The sequence below is a fragment of the Neolamprologus multifasciatus genome, chromosome 5 (assembly GCF_963576455.1).
Source record: "Neolamprologus multifasciatus chromosome 5, fNeoMul1.2, whole genome shotgun sequence".
NCBI classification, from domain to species: domain Eukaryota; kingdom Metazoa; phylum Chordata; class Actinopteri; order Cichliformes; family Cichlidae; genus Neolamprologus; species Neolamprologus multifasciatus.
The window spans coordinates 6,597,530-6,608,538 of record NC_140443.1 but is presented as its reverse complement, the minus strand read 5'-3'; the positions used below and the strand labels follow the sequence as shown (position 1 = coordinate 6,608,538).

Here is an 11,009-nt window from a genome sequence, read left to right as displayed (position 1 = left end):
ACAGTTTAATTCGACAGCTCGTTGTAGCATATTAATCAAACAAGGTGCTCTTTCTGGTGCTAATGTAAGAAATCTCTATATTAGCACTCCTTTAAACCAACATTTCAGCACTTAAATTACTTTTAGCCTTACCCAGGGTCCTGACAGTGAAGCACCTACCCAGCACAGGAGCCCCATCTCTTAGGCTCTCGCTGTGGATACTTCTCTCAACTCAACACTGCAAATTTATTGACAGCTTTTAAAAAATATTTACTGCTCCACTTCCTCTCCCTGTGGGCACCTAGCCTGTAATCTTCCAACTCGTTTATTAGATCATTTGTCAGAGCCTTGAACCTTTCTCTCCCCTCCCACACACATTTCTTTTTTGTCATCATCTTCTTTTGACTCTTTCTTTAACTAGTGTCTATCACCTATAAAGGTCTACATATGAGAGAGAGAGAGGGAAAGCGAGAGAGACAATTAGGTGAGACAGAATGGGCCTTGGAGATTAACTCCTTCCGTGCCCCTCTTTTCCTTTTTAAAACAGAATTTACAGCTGATTAGCCTCCACTGTAAAGACAGGCCCCAGCTCACAGAAGGAACACTGCAAAACATTTATGCAAGGCCAGACGCAAAGACCCTTATTAAAAACATGTGTTCTTCCAAAGACCCCTCAGAGAGACATCTAGAAAGGGGCTGAATAAAATCTCTGCAGAGGGCTCGCTCATCTCGTTTTCAGCAGATTGTTGAAGGAAATGTCTGAAATAAGACTCATTCATTCGTTCCTGGCCAACAGCTTATTTTACATCATCTTAATAATCTAAGCTAACTGGTTTCTAGGTGTAGCCAGTGTTGGGGAGTAACGGAATACATGTACCGCCGTTACGTATTTAAAATACAAAATATGAGTAACTGTATTCTGTTACAGTTACCGTTTAAAAAGGTGGTATTTAGAATACAGTTACTTTGTTGAAATAAATGGATTACACGGCGGTACTTCCCTGTTTCATATTGTGGCGGGTCAGGACTGTTTGGGTTTTGTTTGACAGCTACGGTCTGTTGTTCCAGGTGGCAGCGTTACGGTTGCCATGGTTACAGGGTGACGCTCTCTTTCTGCTGTTTCCTGGGTGAGAGAGGCGTTTTGTTGTTGTTGTGCTAAGCTAACAGGCAGAATGCTACCGGTATAGCTCTAAAGAATGTAGCATCATAGGCAGTGTAGTCCGTGCTGCAGGGAGAATGGACTGCCATACACGTTATGTGTCTGTGAGCGAGGGAGGGAGAAAAAGGAAAAGTACGAGCTGTCATCGAGCAAAAACCGGAGCTGGAAGCATGTAAATATAATAATAACCACTGCAGCCAAGAAGAGTGCCTGACGAGCCCAGTTGTAAGTAAGCTATTAAGACTCGACTGTACATCGTGTTCGTGTTTTCCTCCAAAAACAATAAGTTCCGTTGGAGCAGCCTTTCAATGCCTCTCTCTGTCTCTCGCTAGCAAAGTTGACCCAGACAACAAAGTAAAGCTAGTTTTCGGCTACGAGCCCGACACAGAACCCACCGTATTAGCCAGAGGTCCCTTTACTACGGTTCGGAGCCGCGGACCTTCAGTAACAGTAATAAATCCCAGCAATAGTACATTCATGTAGTTGTAAACAGCATGATAATATATTAAGTAATCCAAAGTATTCAGAATATGTTACTCTCATTGAGTAACGTAACGGAATACGTTACAGAATACATTTTGGGGCATGTATTCTGTATTCTGTAATGGAATACATTTTAAAAGTAACCTTCCCAACACTGTGTGTAGCCATATTTATTTGGCCTACTAACTGCACAAGGGGACTAGTCTACAATTCCTACCATCTAACTCTTTGAAAGAAAGTAACCAAACTGTCAAACTACTTCCAACAAGACCAACAAATCTATATATTTAAAACCCCAAAATCTGGTTAATCAACTGAAATAATAACTGCTCTCCAAATGGATTTTTGCTCAGTGTCCAAACTTAGCACTGAGCTCACTGTACCACAGCAGTGCTTAGATTCACTGTTTCCCCTTATGGCTATAATCTGTGTGTGTCTGTGTGAGTGTGTGAAGGCAGGAGAAAGTGAGAGAGGGCACGAGAAGGTGAAATTGGGTGTAGAAAATACTGAAAAAAGTGAGAGTGAACTTTGTTATTGCTGAAGACGTGTATAGTGAGGCGGCGGCTGGCGTGGACACCTAGACCCTTAGCTACTGTTGCTGCCAGGCTTCAGCTGCTACGTGTGCTCAGTCTTCACCACGTGCCCACAGAGTACACAAAGCAGCCACAGGTATGTCCCCATCACCCCAGGCCACACCGATCACAGCCAGGACGCTGTCAGAACCTTTCTGCTAGCCTGTCAAGCTAACGAGTTGTGACTGAGTCTTTGCTGCCAGCACACAAGGAGTTGTTCCATTCATATACCTTCTATTGATGTATGGAGACTTTCCTTACCAGGTCACAGCCATCAAGGAGGAACCCTGGAACGTGTGTGTGTCTGTATCATAAGCACGTCTGCTTTTAGAGACTGCGAATGCGTGTGTGCTTGCATGTATCCATTTATCTGTTGGTGGGTGTTCAGTCTGGTTTGCCACAGTGGAAAAGATAATCATAAACTGGCTGGGTGATGGTAAAAATGCATCCAGGTGGACTGCGCTTGTGTGCTGCCGCATGGCTCTGTGTGTCAGCTTGGCTGGGCTCACAAAGGTCCCAGTTCTTCATGAAATTTGTGGTAAATAAATTGTTGAGCTGTACACTTCAGTGCAGCCAGTGGATCAAAACTATCACACAGCTGGCTGCTGCGACAGGGAAAAATGTCCCGCAATCATCTGCAGGAGGAATTACGACAACATTAAGCATGTTTTTCTTTATCATTCCTGCACAAAGTTGAGCAATAAAAGCAAAACCTAATTTGATCTTTGATCATTTAAACAATGACAATTGTGTGGTTAGGACTTGATGCCAAATGACATGAGATAATTTACCGTACAAGCTATCAAGAGTCTGTATCAATATGTGGCAAAAACTCAATAGGGTTAATAACACTAGCATGGCTCAGACCAAGAGGATAGAAAAATTAGTTATGGCCAGTGTTTCCAACTGACATAATTTTAGCTATGTGAGTTTCAACATAAACAGAAAAAGGAATGAGAAAATAATTGTGGTCGACTGGTGTGTGGTAACCCGTTGGTTTCAGTCTTCATGTTGGATGTGGTGTTCTTTTTCCAGGGTTTTGGATTTCTCATTTTATGTTAGGTACATGAACTTGTATATGGCTGGATACGTGCTGTTAGAGTTGACTGAGTACAGCAGCATTCCCTACTCAACCTAAACTCACAAAATATTTTTTTCATTTGCCAGGATTTTTATTGAGGGAGATTTTTATGGTAAAGGTAGATTTGCAGTTGAAATCTGAAAGTTCATGCACACGGTGGGGCGTCACTGTCCACAGGAGTCGTTCCAGAAAAGTGTGAAATGATGTCAAAACAGCCTTTAAATTATATTATTCTTGTATGGGCAGCAGACAAATAAAATAAATTGATGGGATTCAGGAAATTAAAAGGATGCGAGCTGTCAAGGCATGATTAGTTTTGAAATGTAAAATGTATCACAATTAATCATTAACAATAAATATTTCACTGAAAATTGAATAATGCTGGCAAATCTCCTGCTTATCCAGCAGTCTCTGAGATACAACAAGATTGTCTTTCATTCATAAATCTATAAATTTAACATCTTTTATTTTTGGCATGCTATTTTTCAAAGAGTTGGGCTTTGGAAAATAGTCATGTCATTATTTATAAATGCATAAAACAGATATTAATCAACTGTGGCAGCTATTCCCATTGCAGGATGGCATTTCGTTAGTTCCTACAAATAATCACATTCTTGCCTCTGCACATTTTTTAAGGTGAAATCTGCCAGAGGAAAAAAGGAAAGAAAGATTTACCTTCTCACCATCCCCCATGATAAATCTGAGAAAATAGCCCTCTGCTCTGTTCCAAATAATTTCCTTCCAGCTCTGTCCAGAGAGATTTCAGGGACTAGGCAGTTTGGTTTTTCTCCTTCAGAAAGCGTTAGCTTGGTTGGCTGCAGGGCTAAGGGTCCAGCTCTATCAACTAGCGCCAATGTAAACACAGCAATTCCTCCCCAATTAGAAACGCTAAATGCATTGGACTCGGTGCAATACCAGGGCTGGTCTATGCAATTAATGCAGTCTTAGTCTCCACTGGCTGCTTTGGATGACTGGGATGGTTAAGATGTATACAGTTTCAGTTCAAGGCCAGTCACTGGAAGTCTGATTATGCAGGTTGGACTCATCATGGAAGTATAAACATGAGGCTGGATGGGCGCTTAGTGGTTGGGGTTTTCTTTGGGTCAGCCGTGCTGGGTAGCACCACCAAGATATGCGTGGGAGGGAGGTCAATCAGAGGGAGATATTTGTAAAAGAGGAAGCGGCATTTCAGCTGTGGAAACTAATCAGATTCAACTCTTAGAAAGCACAGAAGCTGTGATTATTACAGTGAGGATCTGTATGCACTTTTTCAGACCAGATGTAAAAAGACTGATTATTTTGCAATTAGGCCGCTGCAATGCCATTATTTTATCAGTTAGCAATCAGTAATTAAAAATAGACCTTGCGCCTGCAATATCCAGTCACTTCTTAAGATTTAGAAAACATATGGACATTCAGACTTGCACTATCCCTATTCTTACTTTTTATACGTGATAATTTCACATTCTTTTTAATTAGATTAAAGCTACAGTGTCTGGTGACTTATCCTGCTACATGTGTGTATTTTGAGTTTCTGTTAGCGTGCAAAAAACATGCAAAATAATTCAAAAAATGAAGAAATAAATAAAAAGATGGTAAAAAAGATAGAAATGAAAGGTGCAAAATACAACAATGTATCCACTGATGAGGTGAGGTTAGTTACGTACATCACACACACACACACACACACACACACACACACGTGCACGCACACACACGTGCACGCACACACACATACAACCTCTTTTTTGTGGTAGAAGTGATAGAAGATCACACCAGGTTTCTTTTGTCCTTTGGCCATTGTGCATTGAGGTGTTGATTTGCTTCAGCCCAGGGCACTGTACTCTCTCAAAGATAGTTTGCTAACAGAGCTTTCACTCCATTGCCTCTAATGAAAATCCATACTAAACATTTAGCTCTGTGTGAGAAAGGGAGGAAATTCAATAAGACACATAACACAATTTATAAATTACAGGAAGAACCAATCGAACCAACAGGGAAAATGGAAAAATGTTTTTATGTTTGTATTTGATAATTTTGCTTATTTTGGGTAATGTATTGTATTTTGTATGTGGCTTCCAGTGTGTGGTGAGCATAAAGAGGTTGAAATCTATTTTCTGGGCCAAAATGAAGTCTAGTGCTAGGTTTTTATTCCTTCTTCTTTTCCACAACGATTATCAGTCATGCCGCCAGAGATGTCTCCACTGAGGTATTCCCCAAACTAATGGTCGCTCTTGGACAGCACTATCGATAGTAAACTAATCTGAAGCCTGCAAGGCACAGGAAACAGATCTCATTAGCACTCACTGAACTATCTTCCAAGGAAACTTTCATCTTTAGACCACTCTGACAAGAGGCCTGAAAGCCAGACTAATGTCACTTACTAGTTCTGGGTTTAATGGCTGACTGAAAATGTCTGAGATGGATGGACAATGAAAGAGTGGAGGGATCTGTGTGAAGTTGTTTTATGTTTGTGTGCTTGACTGCGGGGTCATAAAGCGCTATAGTTTAGCAAAAGCTATGGAACCATACAACCTTTTTGTTGTTAAATCAGTGTTACTGCTAAATACATTTGGATTGTTTTTGTTTATTTTGTTATGTGCATTTTTGCATAGTATATGTTTTGTGACAATTTCTTATTCTGACTTTGATATCACCTTCTTATTCTGTATTTACATGCTAGACAGTATAAATATGTGATTTTAGTTGATCTAAATTAAGTCATTATAAACTAGCTGTGAAAAAAATAAACAAAAAACATTTAACAAAATATTTTAAAAAAAAGTCAATATAAAAAAAAATATGTCGTTTCTTTCTATCCCTCTAGCCTCAAGTTAGATAAATATACTCACATTTAGAGCGATGCTGCCACACCACGGCCGAAGCTATTTTATACACATGCAGCGTTTAAACTTCTAGTCATTCAGCCACTAGAGGGCGACGTTGAATTCATTGCACATCCCGCGAGCTTTAGTGAGATCTCGTTGTTTGTTTACAACCCGAGAACTTCCTGTCTGATGAGAGTAGCATTTTGTTTTTTTGTGTGTGACTGTTTGAGCTAACTAGTTAGAAGTGAGCTTTCAAGATGGGTTGTGATGGTGGCACGATTCCCAAAAGACACGAGTTGGTGAAAGGGCCCAAGAAAATCGAGAAGGTGTGTTAGCTTTACTTGGCTTCAGTTTCCCTTCCGTTTTTAAATAGAAAATATCCCTGTTGGCGATATTTTTCGAACGCTAACAAGTTGCTAATGCTAACGGGCTAAATAAAGTATTATTAAGTTTCGGGGTTTCATCATAAAAATAAAAAAAAAATACATATTACGGTATTTGAATGTGGTTTCTAATGTACGTAATGTAGTTGCTGTGAGTTTTCAGAATTTAACGTTAGTTAACATTATCTTGATGTGTTATAGACGAAGCTACATGGCGTATTCTTTTCTCACGGTCTTCTTACATAAACAGGTTGATAAAAATGCTGAACTGGCTGCCAAATGGAAGTACTGTGCATTGAGTCAAGAGAAACTTAGACGACCCATCGTCTCCTGTGAACTGGGAAGGTGAGTTATTTTTTTGCCTTGTTTTGTACTCGGGCATTATTTGATGTTTGGACACGGTATCGCTCGATGATGTGACAGCGCGAAGATATAAACACCGTTTCACAAATAACAAAAATCAGACATGAATTAAGACTGTACAGTTTTTCATCTTTTCATTACACCACATTGTGTTCTGGTGGTCTGGCCCATGTTATTTTTCAGACTGTACAACAAAGATGCTATCATTGAGTATCTCCTGGATAAGTCGGCTGAGAGACCCAATGCTGAGGCTGTAACACACATCCGTGGGATCAAGGTATATTAACACCGAAGTGTGAACATCTAACTTGTTTTTTTATTTGTTTGTTTTTGTAATTAATAAGATACAGAGCTACATTATCCATTTACACAGTTGGAGGACTTCAGCCCATGTGTTTCTGGACACATGATTGTGTGTTTATTCATGGTTTCAAACAGGAAATCTATCTATTTGCTTTCTCTGAAGGATATAAAGGAGCTGAACTTGACTGATAATCCTGAATGGGAAGGAGAAAGAAGAAATACAAAGGGAGACAGATATGAAGACATTCATTGTGGCATGTTTATTTGCCCTGTAGTTGGGTTGGAAATGAATGGCAAACACCGGTAAGCAACCTGAGTGAAGAGGTACTAAACCTAAGAATGAAAAAATAAGACTGACGATTCATGTTCTCTCTTTGTTTTAAGGAGCAAGCCACTGTATCTAAGTTAATTTTAATATACTAAATACATGTTTGAAATTCACTACAAAACATATGATGGCATTTGTCTATCTTGCTTCTGATATACTTATGAATTTCTGGACAATTCTGTGTTTCTTAAAATTAAATTAAAAAAAAAAAATTATTTTACCTCTGTACATAACCACATCGTACTTTAATACCGCATTTGAGATTAAGTTGGAAATCAGAATTTTCAAGTTCCCAGTGAAAACTTTCATCTGGAACGCCCTCTCAACTCAAATTTCCAACTCAGAAATTCAAAGTAGACACGCCAACCACAAGTTAACAATTGTAAGATGGCAGGACTGAACATAAACGTTATTAAAAGTGTAAAACTTTTAACCTGTGCTGGTATTGTTTCGTATTTGTGATTCGTTAAATAATCCATTCACACAGCGCTTACAAGGTTCGATCCATGACCATGCTGCAGCAGTGTTTTTAAGTCAAAGAAAAACAAGTATTGCTCTGTTTTGTTAATGATGGATAAATAGTTCTATCTTACTAAGAAGCAAGGCATAAGACATCCTGTTTTTACTGTCTTCCGACTGAATTACACTCAACTCAGGAGTGATGTCACTCCTGAGTTCTGACCTCTGAGGTGTCTGGAACACAGCGTAAGTTAAATAATCAAAATGTAATGGAAGTACAGATTTGTATCTTTGATTCTGGAGTTTAACAAAATGCATTTGTTAGAAATGTTGATACAAGTGAAGAAAACAGTTATTTGACTGAGAAAACAAAACAAACCTATCAGAGAGAAATCAAAAACCTTGGGAGTGGCTAAATCTTCAATCAGGTACATTACTGAAAAGAAGAAAGCATTAGTCTGCTCTGCAACTCCATCAAGCCTGAAAGGCCACAGAGGAAAACTAAAGTGAATGAGGTCAAAATTCTTTATGGTTAAGAAACAAAAACATTCACAAAATCTAAGGGCTCCAAGATGCTATGGCACAGACTTGTCTACATGTTGTAGCTGTTTCCTGTCACCAGGGGGTAGTGTCACAAACAACTCGTCTGTGGGTTACTTTTGCTGTTATGCTGTTGTGGGACCTTGTCAGCTGTGGAAAAGAAAGGCAGTAGTGTACAGAGGGAAAATTACAACGTGTCAATAACCCAAAAACGTATGGACCTAACTTTAGATCACATAAAGTTAGAAAGAAGTACAGCTCCCAGCCCTGAGTCTGTTATTTATTTATTTATTTTTGGTGAATGGCCCTAAAAGCGATAAAGGTGGAAACTGTTTAGCAATTTCATATAAGTGTTTCTCTGTTTTTTAGGTTCTGTTACCTCCAGACTTGTGGCTGTGTCTTTTCAGACAGGGCCCTGAAGGAAGTCAAGACAGAAATCTGCCACAAGGTAGGCAACATTCATTTATTTATTTTCCCAGGCTATTTAGCCTCAGTAGGTTGTAAACTCTGACAGAATTTTTAAAAAAATTCTTAAGACACTTTTAATCTTTACTGCCATTAAACTGTTCCCCATCATTGACCTTGGGTGTTTGGCATTAATGCTGCTTGTTTAGGTCACACTCAGCAAATTTTCAACGCTAATGATTTGTAAATAGGCAGGTTTGATAAAAATGTAGATAAGATAGCAGCAGTCTGGTATTAGCTTTGTTCCAGATGCACAACTGGTTGCTCAGATGGATAAGAATGCAAGTTACACTGAAGTGTAATGATTTAATGCTCCCATGAGAAAACATAAATAGAAATAAAAAAAAAACCCATCATGTTCACATTGTTTTCGGTATTTAAGGGCTAGTAATAAAAATGTAAGTGAACTCTGGCAATGTTTTACGTTCGTAGAATACACACAGATAAATATCTTATTATTTTTGGGTTGCTTTTTTTTAAACAAAAAAAATTATAGCATGTTGACTTTTAAAAACTATCACAATATCAGCATTGTTAAGAAAATAAAGCCTGAAGAGAATGTAAATATAACTAAAGGGCTCCTATAGTCCACTACAAACCACTTTGTTGTTCTATAGGAATATGTGATTAGGCAAATGTTTGAATTTGGTTTCATCATGTTTTGACCCGTGTTTTGCTGAATTCACAATTTGCACTAGAATCTATGTGAACTTTAATTTGAGCATCAGAGGAAGTTTAACATTTAATCACTTTAGTTGAACATGACCTTTATATAATGCGCTTTTACAATATTACTGACCTCTTGCTGAATTTAAATAATACTAAACCATAAAGAACATGCCATATCACAACATGTAATTATGTGAGTAGATGTGTTTTGGATAGATTAAACTGCACTGTTCCTTTCTTCAAGTCGCTTCTGAGATTGCCCTAGTTTAAGCCACACGGGAATATGAATGAAGTATGCCTAAGGCCTTTTATGGGTTCTGACCTTGTAGTTGTAAGTAGCATTAAAACTATGGTGGAAAATTCCCATGCACAGGCTATTTTGAGGTAACAGAAAGCAGATGGTAGCTGGTCAGTGTTGTTATTTCTGTTTAATTAAAAGCATTTTGGAACAGTGACAGATCAGTTGTTTGACTTTGTCAAAAATATCTAAAAGTATAAGAAAAGCTACAGCGCTTCTCGTGGGAAGCTGACTTAGAATACTGTGATTTTTGATAAGAGGCTTATAAGGCAGCAGAGTTTCTGGAGCCAATACGATTAGCCTGACTTTACCCACTCTTTATTCAGTTGCTGCTAAGTTTAGGAAATGTAAAGTACAGTTCACTAACTTTAAATGTCAAAGTAAAACATACAAAATAACTGATAATGCAACATCACCCTTTGTTTTATCCATGTAAGACAATAAGCAGTTTGTGCTGAGTTTTGGACAGGTTCTATAAAAAGTGATAGCTATTTTGGCTTTTTTTTCCCCCTTTGCATCCAGTACCCATCATAAAATTGTTATCTAAGGCTGAACTGTCAGAATCAAGTTCAGAGTGTGTGTCATTGGATAAAGACTGAATCTTTATCTAAGCCAGCATTTAGCTCTTTCTTTCTTTCTTTTTTCTTTTGTGGGTTCATATTTGAACTCTGCTTGCATGCTGCTGTTTACCGAACACACTTTTTGTCCTTTTTTAAAAATTTTGTTGTTTTTTATTTTTTTTTGCAAGGAGTCATTGCATAAGTTGATCTGCCAGTAAAAATGCCATTCACATAACCAAATGTCTTTAGTCTAGCTTGACTTACTAGAAAATTCTGTAGCCCATATAAGAGAAACCTTCTTTTTAAAAAGGCAAAACACTGTTTACTCGGGTATTGTTCAGACACACTGACAGCATGCGCAAGATCATGTGAAAGTTAGGACTCTTTATCACAATTGCTTTTATTTGTTTACACCTGTTACTTCTTAAATAGGAGAAAGGGTCAACACCTTTATCAGCAGTTGTGTTTTTCAAACTGAATGTCATACTGAATAACATTTCTTTGGTAGTGGCGTTTCATCCAAGCTTTAGTCATTATTT

At 38.4% G+C, this 11,009-nt stretch overlaps 2 protein-coding genes across 2 annotated transcripts in view; one reads left to right on the top strand and one right to left on the bottom strand.

The window, feature by feature from the left end:
- The first annotated feature begins 6,245 nt into the window (after positions 1-6,245).
- The window catches only part of rtf2 (replication termination factor 2), a 20,710-nt gene continuing 15,946 nt past the window's right edge, over positions 6,246-11,009 (top strand). The window contains exons 1-5 of the mRNA XM_085159764.1: positions 6,246-6,428; positions 6,736-6,830; positions 7,032-7,125; positions 7,315-7,454; positions 8,848-8,926. Of these exons, the coding sequence (XP_085015890.1) occupies positions 6,360-6,428; positions 6,736-6,830; positions 7,032-7,125; positions 7,315-7,454; positions 8,848-8,926 (477 nt within the window). The 5' untranslated portion in view covers positions 6,246-6,359. The remainder of the gene's footprint in view (positions 6,429-6,735; positions 6,831-7,031; positions 7,126-7,314; positions 7,455-8,847; positions 8,927-11,009) is intronic.
- gcnt7 (glucosaminyl (N-acetyl) transferase family member 7) overlaps positions 7,687-11,009 on the bottom strand; it is a 13,083-nt gene continuing 9,760 nt past the window's right edge. The window contains exon 5 of the mRNA XM_085159762.1: positions 7,687-11,009. This exon is cut by the window's right edge and continues 480 nt beyond it. The gene's annotated coding sequence lies outside the window, so the exon portion shown is untranslated.